Below are 21,335 nucleotides of genomic sequence, written 5' to 3' on the forward strand. Positions count from 1 at the left end.
TTGTACCCAATAACATAGCTTTAAAGTATACAAAGGAAAACTTGACAAATCCATCATCATGAGAGATTTCAAGTCATCTTTCTCAAAAACTGATAGAGCAAGAGACAAAAATCAGGCTGCAAAGGGTTTCAACATTACAATTAACAAACAAGCTTACTCTGACTCTACACCCAAACAATTAAAGAATGCACATTTCTTTCAATCACACATGGAACTTTAATAAAACTGACAACATACTAGGCCAAGCCAAGTAATTTTTAACAAATGTCAAAAAATAATTATCATACAAACCACATTCTTTGAGCAAAAATCAACAGATTGCTTGAAAAATACCATATGTTTGGAAATCTAAAAGCATATCTCTAGTAACTCATGACTGAAATAAGAAATCATAACAAAAATTATAAATTCAGATACATACATTTAAAAAACACAATACACCAATATTTGTGTGATGCAGCTATAGCAATTCTTAGAGGTATATTAATATCCTCATATTTAAATTATGACATATACATTGTTTAAGTAAAAAAAAGAAAAAAGCACAAGCATAGCTCTTCAAAAAAGAAAAAAGCAAAGCATTACTCTTCAAAAGCATACTTCAAGCAGGCTAACAAAGTATTGGACTATGTGAATTCCCAGGAAACTGAAAATTAGTTTAAAAAATCATAAAATACAATAATTATGTGTAAAATTAGATAATAATGAAGTGCCTGCTTGAATCTTAATATTGTAAAAAATAGACTATGTTATTATTACTGTTCTATCTCCAGCAAACAGACCAGTACCTGGCTATAATAAGCATTCAGTATACATTAAGTGATTGATACTAAATAACACAAAAATGTGAATATACAAGCAGTTATTAAAATACAAGATGGAAAAAAACCCACTTACCTGATAATAAAATTTTATCTGTCTCACCAAAATGGATAGATTATGAATTCTAAGTGAGGCATCATTGTTGACTTTTTTATTTACTCTCTGACTCTCCGATTTAGGATTACTGAAAGAAATAAAAAAATACTTTGAAATTATGCTGAAATATACCTATTAACCTACAGACAACTAAAAATAATTATATAACACATTTTTCTTTAAACAAACTATACATTTATCTGCATTAAGAGAGATGATCTAAAAGGACAGATGATTACTTTGAGAAGTATTCAGTGCTTCTAACTGATAAAAATGAGTCTGACATTCTAAGACAATAGCACAATAAATTTAAACATAAGTCACATGTTGCCCTTCATTATCATTTTGTCTCCCCAACTTCCTGGAATAAAGAACCTCTTATTTCCTTGAATATGTGTATTTCCATAACCCAAATAAATCTGTTTAAATCAAGAATGTAAACTATGGGCTAATAACCAATAAATGTTGTATCTTTTCACTGGATAATGAAGAGTGTATATCACAGGAAATATCCCAGGGAAATTAAAGAACATAGTTATAGCACAGGTTAATACGTGGATACTCTGTAGATTTAATGGAAGCAAAGGGTTCGGTGATTCTGATGTAGCAGAAACTAGAGAAGAAAAACAGGCTATGGTTAAGAATGAGAAGTTCAACGACATCAAAAGCAAAGGCAACAAAGGCAAAAATAAACAAGTGTGCCTACCTCAAACTGAAAAGTTTCTCACAACAAAGAAAACCATCAACAATATGAAAAGGCAACTTATGGAAAGAAAACAAGTACTGCAAATCATGTATTTTCTAAGGGGCTAATATCTAAAGTATTATAAAGAAGTCATACAACTCAATACCAGAAAACAACAACCCGATTTTAAAATGGACAAAGAAACTGAATAGACATTTTCCCAAAGGCATACAAATGGCTAACATGAAAAGGTGCTAAACATCATTAATCATCAGGGAAATGCAAATCAAAACTACAATGAGCCATCACCTCATACCTATTAGAATGGCTATCATCAAAAGACAAGAAATAAGCATTGGTGAAGATGTAAAGAGGGCACCTTTGTGCACTGTTAGTCGGAATGTAAATTGGTGCAATCACTATGGGGGTTCCTCAAAAAATTAAAAATAGAACTACTATATAACCCAGCAATCCCACTTCTGTGTATATAAGACAAAGAAAAAGAAAACAGGATCTCAAAAAAACATCTGCACTCCCATGTTCAGCACAGTATTATTTACAACAGCCACGATAGGGAAACAACTTAAGTGTACATCTACAGATAAATGAATAAAGAGCTCACACACACACACACACAAATATTATTCAGCCATGAGAAAGGAAACCTACCATTTGCAACAACATGGATGGACCTTGACAAGCATTACCCTAAATGAATTAAGCCAAAGCCAAAAAAAAATCTCTTCTCACTTATATGTGGAATCTAAAAAAAAAAAGTCAAATGCATAAAAATAGAAAAGTGGTTGCCAGGGGCTGAGGGGTGAGGAGAATAGGAAGAGGTTAGTAAAGGGTACAAACTTTCATCTTGGCCCAGGTTGGTTACAGTGTCATCCCAATAAACCAAGGTTGTGGGTGCAATCCCTGAACGCATAAATAAGTGGAACAACAAAACCTACGTCTCTCTCTCCCTCTTCCTTGCTTTAAAATCAATTTTTAAAATAATTTTTAATAGATACAGACTTTTGGTTACAGTATGAATAAGATCTAAAGATCTAATGTGAAATATAATAGCTGATAACACTGTATTATATAAGTGAGATTTGCTAAGATTGGAACTTAAATGTTCACATGCATACTAAAGATAAAAATGTGAAGTAACAGATGTGTTAATTAACTAGAGGGTGGGAATTCTTTCACAATGTATATCAAATCATCACTAGGTACATTTTAAATATTTAAAAAATAAAATTTACAATAAAAAAACAGTGAGGAGAGTGATACTGTTTCCCTATTTTTACAAATCTTTAATGTCTAGTTTAATTTTTAAAAACAGGTTGATGCTCATCTTTGCTTCTGCATTCAACCTATTGTTTGTGTTGTTATGGTTCACACATATGCAGCCTCACCCAGGTACGTAGAAAAAAGAAGACCCTCTGGACTCTCTGAAAGGAGACTCAAACCGTATGCTGAGAACTACTGGTTTACTTCAACTATTCCCTTGCCAGTACGAATGTATATATTACAACCATCTAATATTTAGGATCCAATCAAGTTTATTGTTACAAAAAATAAATGAATGTCCTTTATCAAAAAGAACCTAGTTCAAAATCCCACTTCACATTCAGTAGTCTAAATTGCAATCTTAGTTTCTTTCAGCCTGAAAAAAAAGTTTGAATCTTTCCTTGAATTCATGACTTACACATTTAAAAATGTTACAGGGTCAGTTATATCATAGAATGTCCTTTAATTGGATTTGGCTGATTAAACTGTGTCTGACTCATAATTAAGTTCAGGTTATGTATCTTTGACAGGAAAACCACAAAAAAGATGCTGTGTTCTTCTCAATGCATCCTAAGAAGTGGTACGTAGTTATGATTTGTCCCATTACTGGTGACACCCACTTTCATCACTTAATTAAACTGATAGCTGACAGTTTTCTCCATCACAGTTAACTATTTTCCTTTTGTAATTAAGTATTTTGGTAGAACACACTTTCAAGATTTTTTTAATTCTCACCTGAGGATGTTTAATGATTTGAGAGAGAGAAAGACGGAGAAATATTGATGTGAGAGAGAAACATCGATCAGTTGCCTCCTGTACATGCCCTGACTGGGGATCAAACCCTCAACCTAGGTATGTCCCCTAATTAGGGATAGAGCTGGCAACCTTTTGGTCTAAGGGACAACGCTGAAAGCAAATGAACCACCCGGCAAGGGCTCACACTTTGAAATTTTATCAATAATCTGATCATCACCAATCTTCAATTTATTCATTTATATCAATATGCTCACAATTCCCTATAATATTCAACAGATCACAATCAATTACTGTAACATAATAACTTTGATAACTACTGTAGGTTGCCTTCTCATTTTGTTATTTCCTTTGTTGTATGAAGTTTGTATAAATGCCACTTGTCTATTTTTGCTTTAGTTTCTTCTGCTTTTGGGGTCATATCTAAAATTCAGCCCTTAAATAAATAAGAATGAAATGCAAAAAAAAAAAAAAAAAAAAAGAAAGAAACCAGTTTACAATTTTCTCAAGGAAGGCCTTTTAGTAGATATATTCTTAAATACCTTCTAGTTTTCACTGTTTGAGTGAATGTAGTACTTTAAAAATATAGATGCTAATAAGTTACTACTGATACATACATGCTATCAATATTTGTGTATTGCTCTTATCTTTAAAAGCCTTGCTAAATTTTCTTATTTTAACAGTTTATTGGTGCTCTTAGAGGTTGTCTTGAATATAATTTGTAGTTTTTCCATGTTGATAATCAATTACCCAACACCAATTACTAAAGAGCTTATTATTTCCCACTGATCTCTATGATACACTGGATTCTCATACAAAGTGTGATTTTTTTATTTTTGGAATCTATTCTGTTTATCCATTTGTCTATTCCTATGTCACCAAAACTTTTTTATATTATTATAGCTTTATTACTATTATGTTTCCATTAGGAGAAGCCCTTCTTTTATTTTTTTTTAAATCATCCTAATACATACTGCTGGTTAGTAATACATACTGCTCTTTTCTATGAACTTTAGGATATTTATAAGGTATTATGGTAAATCTCATGGAGATTTATAAGAATTTTGTTAATAATATTAATTTGACAAGAAACTGACATTTGCACCCTGGCCAGGTGGCTTGGTTGAAGCATCATACCATGCACCAAAAAGCTGCAGGTTCCATTCCTGGTCAGGGCACATACCTAGGTTGCAAATCGGATCCCCAGTTCAGGTTTGGATAGGAGGCAACCAATAGATGTTTGTCTCTCTCATCACTGTCCCTGTCTCTCTGTGTCTCTCTCTCAAATCAATAAACATATCTTCAGGAGAGGATTAAAAAAATCCTGACATTTGTATGAATAAATTTTTAAATTTCCACAAAAGCCTTACACATTTAAATTAAAATTTTTTCTCATGCTGACCCATGTGGCTCATTTGGTTGGGCATCATCCTGCAGAGGAAAAGGTCACCAGTTCAATTCCAGGTCAGGGCACATGTTAGGGTTTCAGACTGTCCCCAGCTGGGTGTATGCAAGAGGACACTAATCAATGTTCCTCTCACACAGTGATGTTCCTGTCTCTTTCTCCCTTCATCCCCTAAGAATAAATAAATAAAACCTTAAAAATATTTTTTCTCTTACTTGGGTTTTTGTTTGTGAAATGGATTTCTTTCCATTACACTGTCTACCTATTATTATTGCAAGTATATAATAGGAAATCTATAGCTTTTTTTATACTGCACTTCTGATTAACTGCTTTTCGAAATTTAGTTTTCTCAGTTCATTTTCTTGGGTTTCCTGGTTTAAAAAATTCATATTATCAGCAAATGACAGTTTATCTCCTCCTTTTCAATCTTATATCTCATTTCTATTTCTTTACATACTGCATTAACAAATAATAATGGAGATAAGAACTATCCTTACCTTGTCTCAAATTTACTGGGGTTGCTTTTAATATTTTACCATTAATGCATAATATCTGACATAATTTTCTGATGGAGACCCTCCTTCCAGTTAATTTCCCTCCTGTTACTATTTAATATCTGAACGGGTGTTGAATTTTCTCCAATTTTCCTATATTTGTTCCCATCTGATTCTTCTCCTTTAGTGTGTCAATGTAGTGGATTACACTGTTACAATCTCTAATACTGAATCATCCTCAGAATCCCAGACTATTCAGTCCATCAGCTCCACCACACAGTATAACATTATTCCCTTTTGGGGGGCGGGGATACATAATTCTATCACAGGTCTTCCACTATTTAATTGCATTTATGCTCTCACTTCTCAGTGGACTGTAAGGTTCTGACAGGGGCCATATCATATTCATATAAAAATTAGCATATGTCCTAAATAAATATTGTTTGAATAAATAAAAATAAGAATAAACAATCTGAGATTAAACATCACAGTGTTTTAAAAATTTTTGCTTTCTAATGAGAAGAATGAGATGACAACTCACTTGAAAGTCTGGAACAGACAGTCTTTACTAAGGTTTGTGTTTTAAAGATCAATTGAATAACAGAGTCCTAAACTACAATTTAAGATCTACAGAACAGGGAGAATAGTAATAAGGCAGGCTATTTCTGACCAGTGACTGATTTACACTTAGTGCCAGGAAAAAAATGAACAGCCCAAAGCAAATGAGCATATAACTGAAAAGTGGGTCTCTGAGTTTTATAAAAGCATCAACCAGAACTAGTTACTTACAAAAACAAGGAGACTATATCACAAAAGTCAGATCATGTGTCATGGCAGAAACAGCCACATGGTCAGGAAGTAATGATTAAAAACCCAGAGAGCAGAAGGAAAATCTTGCTTCATAAAATGAACTTGGGTACACTTTTCGTCAGTTTAAGTTAAACACACACTCAGAGTACCTAATATAGCCATATTACTTAATATATAAAAGCTAAGTTTAAGTCAAGCTACCATTATGGAGAAAAATATACTTGTAATGGACAGAAGAGAGTAGAAGCAACCCTAGTAACAAGATGTTAGGTATACTACCCAGTCACGGAAATTTCATTTGCAATCATAGATATTCTGTAAATACCTTTCCCTTCTAGCCTTCTTCCATCTTTTTATTTCTATTTTCTTAACTCCATAGTTGAATCCCCTTTTGTACTTCTCACCCCTGAATGTCTCCTAGTCATACATACAGTGGTAATATTTAGACCTAAAAAATACTTCAGAGAGTATCTAGTTTCACTGTAAGTCAGAAAATCAATGTCCAAAGTAGTAATTTGCCTAAGATCTTAGTTGTTTTTTTCCCTTTACTCTCTTTTCAGCCTTTTCTCATATAGGATACTCATGACAAAGACTGACAGAAAAAGGTTTAAGCAATGTTATCTATGAAACCCATGTGTAAAACAACTAATTGTTTTTATTGTTTGAGCATATTGCTAAATGTTTTCACAGTAATTAAACTAAAAAAGGTTCCTTTTTCCCCACTCAATACATTACAGCAATATTTTATTATAAACCTAAGTGTTTAATTCTGACAAATATTTAAGAACAATTTTAATATTATAAATGAAAATGTATAGAAACTTTAAAAACTGCACAAATTTAGAGTGCAAACCCATTATTACGTGGTACTATGTAATCTGGATTATACTTTGGGATAGATGTCTAATATTCTAATAAATGTGTGATTTCATTCCTACTTTCAAAACTTTTATAAAGTAAATACTATCTTTGTCCCTGACAGAGTTGTTACCAAGTCTGTGTTCTCTTTCAAGTGATTTTTTAAAAACAGTTTTATTTATTTTCTAGTTTTATTTTTTATTTTTATTTTTATTAAATACTTTTGGATTTTATTATTGTTCAAGTACAGTTTTCTGCCTTTTCCCCCAACCCCTCCCCATCACCTCAGCCAGCCCCACCTCCCTCCCCTGTTTCCACCCCTCCTTGTTTTTATCCAAGTGTCCTTTACAGTTGTTGTTGTAAACCCTTCACCACCACCACCACCACCACCACCACCACCACCACCACCGCGTCTCCTCCCCTCCCCTCTGGTTACTGTCAGTTTGTTCTTAATTTCAATGTCTTTGGTTATATTTTGCTTGCTTGTTTGTTTTGTTGATTAGGTTCCAGTTAAAGGTGAGATCATATGGTATTTGTCTTTCACCACCGGGCTTATTTCACTATGAAAAACAGTGTGGAATTTCCTCAGAAAACTAAAACTGGAACTGGTTTTTGACCTGGCAATTCCACTGCTGGGATTACATCCTAAGAACCCTGAAACACCAATCCAAAAGAACTTATGCACCCTAATGTTCATAGCAGCACAATTTACAATAGCCAAGTGCTGGAAGCAACTTAAGTGCCCACCAGTAAATGAATGGATCAAAAAACTATGGTACATTTACACAATGGAATTCTATGCAGCAGAAAGAAGGAGCTCCTAGCCTTTGCAACAACATGGATAGAACTGGACAGCATTATGCTAAGTGAAATAAAAACAAAGTTTTAAAATTTCTCTTTAAATTTTATGTCCAATATTCCTCATATATTTTGAAATGTATTCAGTTGCTCAAAAGCTTTGTAGTCTCCTCCTTTGCCTAAAGCTCTTCTAAGAATGACCAAAATTTAAGAATTTTGAATTTTGGTTTGCTCAAAATCTTAAATTTTTTAAATTTTATTTTCAAGATTTATATTTCATTTTTTCAGCTTTTAAGATGGCTTGTAACAAATTAAGATAATTCTGAATATAAAAAGAGCAAATTCTTTAGTTTGTATATATTAAGGACATCAAATGAAATTATTTTAGAAATTGGGGAAAAGTGAAAAATACAATTTACATAAACTAGAGAAAGTATGCTGAAAATTTACGGAAAAGTACTCCAATATCTAAAATTAATCTCACATTTAACACGGATTTCAAAGATAAGAGAATGCAAGTTTTCTGCATCTTTTTATAAAACTACGGTGTTTTTGTGTTTACAAATCTTTGCTACAATTACATGGAATTTAAGGGGATTTCTATGATCTAGTAGACTCACAAGGAAACTGAATAGAAGTGTGGAGTTCTTTGGTAGAATAGGCTAATACCTAGGTACTCAGGGCCTAAGTTTCAGTTTCTAATCTACACTGTACAACCATAAGTTATTTTATATGCAAACAGAACTGGAAAGTTCCTTCTTCTTTTAGAATCACTGAATATCACATCATAATCTATCTATAAACTTTCTAGACTTGGATACCAGCATAACTGCTAAACACTCTAGGCACAGATCTAGAGAGCAATAAACTTTCAATTACAAAGGTTAGGTTTCCCATTTGATGCATGCCTAATGTGAATTAGGGTCAAACTGACATATGCTAGGATCATGGAAAACAAGCCCTTTCACCCCAAGAATGTGATCTTCTTTATGTGAGAGAAATTAACTTCAGGTGAAACTGCCTGAAAAGTCCTCCTCTCCTCTCCTATGAAAAACAGTTGCATACTTAAGGTGAGATTTACTGAAAATTATGCAAATCAAGAAAATTAGAAACTTCAGGAAAAACAGTATTCTTTAAAAAGAAAATTGTAATAATGATACACTGCCTGGCTCTGCAGGAAACACACAGGTGGGGCAAAAATAGTTACAGCTGTATGTATGTGAAACAGTTAATTCTTGTATTATCATTTATTATTATAATAATTTCCATACAAATAACTGTAAACCTACTTTTGACCCACCCTGTATTAGTTATACTAATATAAATACTGATTGCTGATTTAATTAAAGTTATAATAAGACATTAGAAAAACAAGGTTAAGAAAAAAGAGAGGTAAGGAATTTAAAAAGCTAAAATTTCATCTACCATTATCAGGATGTCAACAGATAATGGCTACAAGGAATAAATCAAGAAATATTAGGGTAAGCACATTATTATCATACTATAAGAGGCTAAATGAAAGAAGAAATTACTTTGAAGAAGGTCAGGAGAGGATTGCTATTCTTCACTATGAAAGTTTTGGTATTAAATAATCTTTTAACCATGTAAAATAATTTTTAAAGAAGGAAAACAATTCTGTTTTATGAAGCCTGGTCATATTATTTACTTCTAGGGGAAAAAATTTTTTTATCTATTACTTAGCTGAAGCACACATAAGCACACATAAGCAGAATTCATTGCTAGAGATTCAGTCACGAGACGCATGTGACTAACGTAAACAGAAGAAAATAATGCAATATAAAAATTTTCTTCTGTAAAAAGGTAAGCACTCCATTCCTTTGTGCAATTTAAGATTTATTTCTTCATACAATAAAAGTCACAGTACATACAGTAATTTAAACAAACAGTATGTAGTACAGCATGATTCTAAAATTCCCTAAAAAGAAATTGTAGTCTGTTACATATTCTAAATATTCTTTCCTTCACGTTTAATACTTAAAATGCTAAACAAAGATAGAGTCACTAAGTAATAAGTTTTGATTAGTCCCTTTGAAAACATACCTTAAAAAAACACACAGGATTTATTTTTAGAAAGGACTTTCTCTAAAATAAAGGATAAGCAACTGAATGAAACATATGTGATATATGAGAGCAAGTGCCTTTTTAATCACACACAGGTCTTTCAAAACCAACATAATCTCAAATCAACCACTTCTTTTTGTAAGATAAAAATTGAAGAATGCTTTATAGGCAAATAGCCTAGGCAATATTGTTCAAATTTGTCCAGCCAGAAGTTAAATGGAACATGGCAGTAACGATAGCCTCAAGCAATTTCACATTTATAAATGACCTACTTATGACAAGATGCATTGATTTCAATAAACAGGCAATAGTATTGTCTACCACAGTATATAGTAATTTTTAAATTAGGATAACAGATAAAAGTGTGCAGTACTACAAAACTAAAATTCTAAGATTTGGTCTTTGTATATCCAAGGATTATGTCTTTACTTATTCATTGACTAATATCTATGAGAAACAGAAATGTGATAGTTTTAATGGCTTTATGCTCTTCTAACCAGACTGTAAACCTGTTATGTATCCTCTTGAACCATCTGTTTTGTGTTGGTGCTTAACAACTACATGTGCTCATGTTTTTTATCACGCCACTCTAATTTAAAACTAGTTGTATGCAGGGCTTTAAAAATTTTAGAGATATGTTATATGGCAACACAGTTATATAACATTTGCATGTCACTGTGAAACACTTGAAATAACTAAGTTATTTACATATTTAACTTTAAATGTGCATATACCAGAATGATTGTTTTATCAAAAATAATTAACTGGGTAAATATCATTATAATGTAGGGTTATGTAAGTAGTAAGGTATCTATATCTTAACTTTGAGAATGACAAGAGAAAATAGTTGTTTTTTAAAAAAAGGATCCCTTTACCCTTATTTCTCTTCTTTCTCACAAATTGTATCACTGTGTATGATGGCCAACAATAAAACCTAATATTAATATACTATTTTATATACCTACAGAATACTTTCACATGTTAACTAATTCAATATTTACAATGACTGAACAGTCATTTTTGGAAAGGTATGTGATACACAATTAATTACCACAGAGAGATTATCTACACAGTCCCCTTCAAGTACTTTATCATAATTTAAGATACATTAAGTCACTTCTTCAAGGGTTGAAGAAATATCTACGACATATTCTAGTTAGCCCAAGACTGAGCTAACAGTACACAGTGATTTCACTGATTTAACAAACAAAACAAATATTTTGACTTAAAAGTTTCAAATGGACACAAAAACAATAAAAGTCCAATAGTATACATACAATGAACCTTGACTTTATCTGAACTGGAAAAAATTACTGAAAATCTACCCTTTATTTTTTAGAATGAGCCAACATGATCCCTCGAAATATCAGGCTAGCAGTTTTCTCACTTTTTGGTCCAAGGACTCCTTTTCACTCTTAAAATTTACTGAGGCTCAAAAAAAAAAATTTACTGAGGCTCCAGAGAGCTTTAGTTTGTATAAGTTATATCTATATACATTTCCTATATTAAAAATTAAAGTTAAGAACCCTGACTGGTATGGCTCAGTGGATTGAGTGTTAGTCTGCAATCTGAAAGGTCGCCAGTTCAATTCCCTGTCAGGGCACATGCTTGGGTTGTGGGCCATGTCCCCAGTTGTGGGCAAATGAGAGGCAACAGATCAATGTATCCAATCATACTGATGTTTCTCTACCTCTCTTCCTCCCTCCCCTCCCCTCCTCTAAAAATAAATTTTTTAAGTATTTTTTAAAAATTAAGAACTGAAAAATAATCTACTCATCCACTAAAAATAAAACACATTGTATGTTAACATAAAGAACATTTTTATTATAAATAACTATCTTTTTTAAAAACAAAAAATGTTAGAAGCAAGTGACATTATTTTACAATGGAGTAAATCTCTTAGAGTTTGGTTTAATAAAATACATCTGGATTCTTAACTCTGCTTCTGTATTCAATGCTTAGTAAATACACTATTTTGTTCTAAGTACATAAAGAAAACTGACAAAGATAAACTTGGAAAGAATATTTTAATAGCCTTTCAGAAAATTATTGACATTCTTCCTTGATGCTACCAAAATTCAGTCAAGTGGAACCTGAAATCATATCAATGACCTTTTCTTCCATTGGTCTATCTAGTACACTGAGTGAATCTTTTAAATACCCATGGTTTCTTATTATACATTGGTCATTTTGATAATATTGGTTACTGAGTTATAGAGATCTTCCAAATTTGGCATTTTATCATTCAATATAAAAATCAGTTTGATTAATATCACCTCCAATCTCATCAGAAAAGTTTAAATATTGAGAAGCCTTCTAAGCTCACGTTTTCTGTAATTCAAATTTTATTACTGATAACACACACGATCAGTTATTTTTCTTGAAGTAACAGGCTCACTTTGCTCATTTTTGAGAAAACATCCCAATATTTAAGTCTGAATAACTATGGTTTTTCAGTAGTTCTTTCAAGTAAACATAGTGTTCCACAAAATAGAGACTTGTTCAGCTTGTAGCTCAAAGAAAATCATCAGTATTTTTCCTTGAGATAATCACCACACTCCATTATGCAACACAAATGTTTAATGCATACTTCTCATTCTGTTATACAGAATGTTAAAGATATGTAATGAGTGATCAAGACTCAATAAAATAACTTCTACTGCTTCATCAAGGACATTTTTGAGTGCAAATGGATTTCTTTTTAACTGTAAGTATAATACATTGTATGAAGAATACAATAACTGCTGGTACAATTTGATACCACTCCTTGACTGATGCTAATATGTTGGCAATTTTACCCATATTTGCTTTGCACCATCAATGCTTTTGCAACACAGGCCAAAAAGGCAAATATCTTAATATTATTATGAAAATAATTTTGACCTAACAGACAAGTAGACCACTAGCAATCTGTTGATCTCACTCTGAGAACCACTGTATTTGGAAAATCAATTCCTATTCGTGGTATGGAGACCTGAGTACTCAATATTATGCTAACTGGTACCTTTATAAAGTAAAAGAACCTAGCCCTGGCTGGTGTAGCTCAGTGGATTGAGTGTGGGCTGCAAACCAAAGTGTTGCAGGTTCGATTCCCAGTAAGGGTACATGCCTGGTTTGCAGGCCATGACCCCCAGCAACTGCACATTGATGTTTCTCTCTCTCTCTCTTTCTCCCTCCCTTCCCTCTCTAAAAATAAATAAATAAAATCCTAAAAAAATGTTTTTTAAGTAAAAGAACCTTCATTTATATGGATGAAGGTTCATCCTTTATTCATCCACATGGCCAGTAACTGAAACAAAGATTGTTTAGCACCAATAGGTATCACTAATCTGTTATGGAACTCTTATTACCTCTTGTCCTTAATCCTTACAATAGGGTCACAGAGATTTGTTTTTATCAGTATTCTAGGGCAACCCACTCAGTCCTAAAGACTCAAGAAATTTCAAAATGAGCAGATGTATAATTAGGTATTTCCCATGATTTGTGACAGACTTATGGTTTACACCCCCATATTATCAATTCAATAGGGAAAGGATTCTTAATCTGAAGTCCATAAACCCTCCTAGGGCAATTTAAATAGTTCACTTGATTAATTATCAGTGACAAGTATTATTGTCAATTTTGAGAAGCAATGAAGCCCTTTAAAATGAAAAACTTTAAAAAATATCTTCAAAGCATAATCTAATTAATAATATATACAATCATAGAAACTTATTTCAAATGTTTTTAAATTGATAATAAAATTCTTTTTTATCATCAGTTTCTCTAATATTAAAAAAAAAAGTCCTCATACAGAATAACTCTAAGAATATGAATTCAATTAAGAGGAAAATAAGATTACCACAATACTGGTTTAATTCGCCCTTGTCAGTGTATCAAAAAGTGCTCCAAAAGGATGACAAGCTAACTTCATTTTAATCCCCCCAATTAAAGGCAAAATAACAGATACCTATTTATAAAGCACTACAATGGATGAAAATGAAGGAAAAAATGCATACAACAAAAAGAAGTAAATAAAGAGGAAAAACAGGCATGGATATAAACAAGCATAGTATTTAAAAAGGTGTGATGAACTGAAAACCAAGTTAGAGTAAAGGCACACAAATAGGGAGGTAAGGATTATTAATAATAAACAAGTTAAAGAAATTTGCAGCATGGTCTACAAATGGCCCAAGAGAAGTATACAGTTTGGGGAACCCCCAATTTAATAAAGTAGACAACTAGTTTTTAAAAGACAGAGAAATAGCTGACCTATGACTTAGAATATTTCGAAAGCAGCTATAAATAGTTGATGGATAATGGTATGTTCAGAAAAAATGTACAATATTCAATAAATATTGGATTTCATATCTCTGTTGTAGAATTTAACAAAAAACAAAAACAAATGTCTAGAGAAATGTGCAAAGAAGACTGGGAACTTCCTCTGGAGTAAATAACTCAAGTAATTAGATGAATATTTTCAGAAAACAGAAAAATTTATTAAGAACAACACTGACCAAACTCTGAAATACCGCTTTGAGCTCTTTCTGTTATCACAGATGAAACTTTGAATCTTAATCACAGAAGTACAGTGGTACCTCAGTACTCATTAATTTGTTCCAGAACTCTGGACGAGTGCCGAAACCCACAAGTACTGAACAATTAAGCATTTTCTCTTGTGGGGTGGCATCATGACTCATACAAGTTCTACCAAGTGCTATGTGCCCTGAGCAGGTACTGAGTGCTGAAACATTTTTTTTCTCATCAAAATGCAATGAGTATATGATTGACGAGTTCTGAAGCCGATGAGCACTGAGGTATGATTGTGTAATACAAAGATGGCTAAATTCTAAGAACTGATCAGTTATAATGCAACTTAGTTTTCAGGGAACCGTTAAATCTCCTAAATAAGTTATATTCTATAAATGCCAACTTTAAAGCATCCCAATAGCCCAAAAGAACTGTAATAACACATCCTCAAAACCATTTTACTAAATAAACCTAATAATGAAATATACATTAACAGTAACAAGAAAAAATTTTTTTACAGAAAGGGAGAGAAATATCAATGTGTGCTCGCCTCCCATGCATACCTCACTTCATTGGGGGCCTGGCCTGCAACCCAGGCATGTGCCCTGACTGGGAATTGATCTGGCAGCCTTATGGTTTGTAGGCTGGTGCTCAATCCACTGAGCCATACCAGCTGGGGCAACAGTAATGAGAATTTAAACAGGACCACAAATACATAGCTAATGACAAGTTTCTCACACAAAATTAGGCATCATTGTTAAAACACACTGCTATATTATATACATTTAAAAGTTTTTAGTTGCAAGTTAGGAAAAATAAAAAGAAACTAAATTTCCTATTTTTTCTTGCAAAATTAAATATCCAAACTCTACATCTTTTCCTATAAATACGTAATTTTAAGTATACTCTGTCTGCTCAACTTTACCCTTGATACCCTCTTTCCTTTCACATACTATATCTAGGATATAGATATATCAATTCTTTTTGCAGTAGTAATTGAATTTGCTCCTTCTCCAAACAGCCCATGTGGGTCTAAAACCTCATCACTATAAACACAGATTACCATCCATCACTACCCACCTATCTTCCTTCCTTGTTCCTGCCTAGTCCCCACCTTTGTTCCAATAACAAATACAATGTGTTTTTATTGATTCACTGATGTATTCTTAGTACTTCGGATAGTGTACATGGTAGATGCTCAATAAATATTAAATGAACAAATGAATTCCATACTATCTGTTCTACAGACTAATGCCAAAATGATTTTCCTACACTTACACTTTTAATTCCCTAACAAGGAATTTTAAATGGCTCTCCAATGCCTGTTATATGCAGCCTAAATTATACTAGTTAATTTTCAAGTTTCCCATAATCTGGTCTACTCTGCCTATGCAACTTTATATTCTATGTACAATTACCCCTGGCTGGCATAGCTCAGTGGATTGAGCGTAGGCTGGGAACCAAAGTGTCCCAGGTTCAATTCCCAGCCAGGGTACATGCCTGGGTTGCAGGCCATAACCCCCAGCAACCGCACATTGATGTTTCTCTCTCTCTCTCTACCTCCCTCCCTTCCCTCTCTAAAAATAAATAAATAAAATATTTAAAAAATATATATATATATATATATATTCTATGTACTATTTCCCAACTTAGATCCTCTACTAAGGTTAGTCTCATTATCATCTCCCAAATCATAAATACAATAGTCTTTTTCTTCAAGCTGCTTCCCTAATTTAAAACACCCTCCTCTCTTCATCTATGGCTACCCAAGTCCAATCATTCTTTGAGGTTTAAAACAAATCTAACTTCCTCCCTTAGGTTACCTTGACTATCCACACCTACAGAAGGCCGAATCTAACTTCAAACAATAGGGGTCCCTAATCTACGTACAAACACACACTCTCTCACTCGCTCTCACACATATTCTCTCCCTCCCTCCTTTTTTCTCATCTTTCCTCATTCAAAAGAAACATAAAATTCATACAAATTAAAGAAAGAAAGGTAAAAAACAAGCTAATAACCAGAGATGTGTTTTCAAGCATATGCTTGGGACCATTCACCATTTACTATAGATTCATCATGGTCAGTTATCCACAATACATATACTTAAGTTTAAAATAATGAGATACAAGATTCTAAAACATATGTATACTCCATTTACAAAGTGGAAATATACTTCATTCACGAAGATTTTGATGAGTTGGAAAAAATTAAGTTAGCCTTAACTTATGAGTAAACTCAACACTTTATTTTTCCTGAATGTTCAAAGTAACTGAGATTTTACTGTAATTTACTTTTTAAAACCAGTTTTTGTAATAACAGGTTGGAATATTGCTTTTACAGGTCTTTCTCCACAACTTTTCATTCTCCACAGCTTTGGACTAGAACTCAACAGCTAAAACTAAACCATTTTCGTTGGGCCTTTACCATCTAGGCCAAAAAGTCCAGTCAGGCTGTTGTCAATAATAACATGAAATTCAAGGTTTCTGTGGCCATGACTAGGAAAGTAGTCACATTAAGAAGATACCATTTAAAAAACTTCCTAAAAAACTACTGAGGCCCTGGTCAGGTAGCTCAGTTGGTTGGAGTGTTGTCCTCATACACCAAGATTGAGCTTCAATCCCCAGTCAGGACACACAAGAATCAACCTATGAATGTGTAAATAAGTGGACAACAAATTCACATTTCTCTTGCTCTAAAATCAATCAATAAATAAAACTTGAAAAAAAAAATACTACTGATATATTCCCAGAGTTTGATTTTTAATATAAAGATTATGCTAAAATAAAGTTGTGTTAACAGTCCTATTACAATTCTTTCATTATAACCGTTAAAAATTAGCTATTATTTTCCAGCTTTCTATTTTAATTCAAAATACTAATTTCTATCTCTAGTGGTAATCAAGAGATCACAGCTGCATAAAGAGTAAGGAAGTACATTCCTTCTCCACTTTAGTTATTTTCACCCTATTCCATTTTATACACCCATTAACATTATTTCACATAGGCCCTAAATCACCACTCAGAATCACCACCTCCAAAAACTCAAAATCTGAAAGTTCTCTCTGACTTCAACCTATTCCACCATCTCTTATTCCTTTACAACTTCTAAGCCTCTTCTCCTTCATCCTTATTGCAACCTCCAATCTAATCAGCCTGCTCCTCATGACATCTTTCCACCTCACATTAATGCTCACACTGTATTCTACTATTCACCTGAGAGTATCCCACCTCACAGCCACATACCAAGCCCCAATTCTGAATAAACTCTACAGATATTTTTTTGTCAGTTTCTGAGCATCTAAGCATTAGTAAGTTATTCAACCATGCCAACTGGCTCCACCACAAATGTGTGGTTTCCAAGTCTCAAGTCATCAACCCTGCATGACAATACTTGTATTCATCTTTAACTGACTCCTTTTGTGATTTCTTCTCAGCAGCTTTGTATAATTTTTCCACTTTCTTTAAACCTCCAACCTTTTAATGTTGCTGTTTCTTAGGAACTGTCATTGAGCCTCATCTACATTTTTTCCCAACACCCATGTCCTTAGTTTCTATTACAAACTTAAAATCTAATTTCCAAATCTCTATTCCAGACCTTTTCCCTGAGCTCCAGACCTATGTATCCACTTGCCCACAAGATATTTGTCACTGTTCACCAAACAATCCAAAATAAACTCAGAACTTATTTTCCACACTTCCCGCCCCCCTCAACTTTCCATTCTCCTGTAATGCCTTAGTTACAAAAGGCAATACCCATCCACTCTTCACCCAAGTAAAAAACCTGATAATTATCCTAGGCTCAATCTTTTTTTTTTTTAATAACATGGTACCTAAGGATATGGTATCTTCCACTCACACCTCTTCAAATTCATTTCCCATATGCAAGAAGCATACAACCCCTGCTTTGGCCATACAAAATATGCTACAGTTCCCTGATTCCATCGTTTTTATTAATATCTTCATGATATTTTCTTAGCTTAAAATGTCCTTCCTCCTAGTTTCATTATTTATAACTCCTACTCAACTTTCTTGTCCCAGTTCAAAGGTTCCCCCCTCCAAGAAGCCTTTCCTCCAGGTAAATGATCACTTCTCTTTGTGCCAACATGGATCAAGAAGATAAGTCTGCTATGTAGCACATACGGGTATATCACACCGCAATTTGTTTACATGCTCACCAAATCTTATTCAGCATCATACCCCCAGTACTTAGCAGATACTGAGTCCTCAGAAACAATTCACTGAATGAATGGATATTTCAATAAACCATCACTTCATGTCTCTAACTGAATATTGTATTTAGATCCTGGCAAAAAAGGTCTCTGCCCTGAGTCTTACTCTGGCTCTCCTCAGACCATGCTCCTCACTACTAGGCAAGGAGTCTAGGGAAACAAGAGGATGTACCTATATATGCCCCTTCAGAATGACATTCCAATTATCAGGAACTCTGAAATCTCTTGCCCAAATACCCCTAACCCAATTTCAGGGCATGCACAGGCCTCTTTCCCAGGTCTGTCCTGAGGACAGACTATGCTACAGATATGTACACCTTTGGCCAAGAAGCAGCTATTTGGAGGAGGGAGTGCCAGAGCTTGGACTGCAGTCATGCATGTAGCATGTCCACAGCATGCACATGACACCTCTTTGTGGTGCCTGCCAGACAGAGCCAGAGGTGACAGGAGGATTTAAAACTGTGAGCTTATGAATTCTAAATTCCACAAACTCTAAATATGACTCTCTCCTGAGTCAAATGATTATAAGAGTATATTTATCAAAATAAAAAACCAGGACATATTTAACAACATGTTAACATGGTTCAGAACCTTTAAATATTTAGCCTTTTGTGGTAAACACATGCTTGCCCTGGCTCTCACCAATGTTAGAGGCAGGCCTCCTCTCACTCAGAATAAAGTTTATTTTTCAACCTAGTTTTATTAATTATTTAACTAGCAAGCTTTGGCTGTGTAGCTCAGTTGGTTAAAGTGTTGCCCAACACCAATGTTGCAGGTTCGATCCCAGGTCAGGGCACATACAAGAAGCAACCAATGAATGCATAAACAAGTGAAACAACAAATCCATGTTTCTCTGACTCTCTGTAAAATCAATCAATAAAAAAACACTTTAAAATTAACTAGCAAAACAAAACTAAAATAATATAGGAATAAAGAGAATATAAGAGTATTTTCTTATTTCAATAACTGACTAAATAATACATTAAATGACTGATGCAGGATTTTAGCTTACAGCTCTCAAGTCCATCTTTTTTTCCTCTATATCACACCGAGTCTTTAAAAGTAGCTAGTTTACCAATGACTAATTTGAAATATTAGAAAACTTTTCAATACCAATTAAATCTTCAAATATTTATTTTAAAACACTGAAACTTTCTGCTTAAAACTGGTACAAATCTGTTTCATAAACCTTAAAAGATCAACTGGTGTTCTTCTGAAAGAGTATAGTTAAAAATTGGTTTTCCTTTCCACCTATCCTGTGAGGACTAGTTTCCCATAATTAATACATATTACAAAGAGAAATTTCAGTTAAAAATTTAGAATTACTCCCATATGTAACAACTAGTTAACTTCTTCCCTAGTTTCTCGTCATTTTCTATATCTTAACTAGATATGTGTTATACTAAGAATCAGACATCACTATGGGGTTGCTCTTGAAGACACTGGTCTAATATAAGACTGTGGACAAAAATCTCAATTTGTTGGACATCATCAGGAAAGTTAATGGAAATCAAACTGAAGGCCCTGTGTATTCTACTACCAGAGAAAATCATGGACTATGACTTGTTCTTACCACCTCACCTCAAGCAAGACATAAAATAGGTAAAGAAAATATCCAATAAAGGTAATTAAAACAAATAAGAGGACAGAGAGAGAAGAAAAGGAGAAATAGAATATAAACTAAAAAGTAAAACAAACTAAATCCTACAATACGAGAGGATCCTCAAATTTTTGAAAATGTGTAAAAAGACAAAATGTCTTCACTCATTCCTTTGACATTTCCTGAAAACTTACAACATACCAAATTTACGCTAGGTGATGGTAATACATGCCAAGTTCTATGCTAGGTGTTGGTGATGACATAACACAAAATCTGTAGCCTCTAAGTGCTGTCTACTAGTCATATCACTTGAACAATTTAGTAAAGGTAGATATGGGATCATAGGGGAGACAGCAATAAACTCTGTCGAGGGACTTCACGGAGTGTGAAAGGATGAATAAGAATTTGCTAGGCAAAAAAAAGAGAGAGAGAGAGAAGGAAAGGGCAGTCTAGGAAACAATTATTATTATAATAATAGAATAAAGCAATAAAGATATCAACAGCTAGCATTTATTGAACACTTGTTACATACTAAACACTGTGCACAAATTATCCTACTAAATTCTCATAGTAGCCCTGTGATTCTCTTTTTATCCTGTTTATAAAGGAGGAAATCGCTAAAGTAACTTGCTAAAGATCATACAGCTTTATAGAGGTGATACCACCAGAGATTATAAAAAACTAAGTTGTGAATGATCATGACTTGTTTGAGGAAATATAAATAGGTAGGTATGGTACAACACAGGATAATAATGACAGCAACCAGCCCTGGGGATACCATGGTCAACAAAACAGAAAATAAGATAATATGTTCCCCTTAATATAGATTATGTCTACTTCAGGAAGGAAATATTTTCTCCCATTTTATTGATGTAGGAACTGAGATTTAGAGATAATAAGTAAATTGTTTA

General features: G+C 33.3%; 1 protein-coding gene across 9 annotated transcripts in view; it reads right to left on the reverse strand.

The window, feature by feature from the left end:
* Positions 1 to 21,335, reverse strand: part of CCDC88A (coiled-coil domain containing 88A) — a 130,991-nt gene that overhangs the window by 101,290 nt on the left and 8,366 nt on the right. For all 9 annotated transcript variants that reach the window (XM_028515192.2, XM_028515190.2, XM_036027979.1 and 6 more), the window contains exon 3: positions 898 to 1,006. In XM_028515192.2, coding sequence (XP_028370993.1) covers positions 898 to 1,006 — 109 coding nt within the window. The remainder of the gene's footprint in view (positions 1 to 897; positions 1,007 to 21,335) is intronic.

The sequence above is a fragment of the Phyllostomus discolor genome, chromosome 6 (assembly GCF_004126475.2).
Source record: "Phyllostomus discolor isolate MPI-MPIP mPhyDis1 chromosome 6, mPhyDis1.pri.v3, whole genome shotgun sequence".
NCBI lineage: Eukaryota > Metazoa > Chordata > Mammalia > Chiroptera > Phyllostomidae > Phyllostomus > Phyllostomus discolor.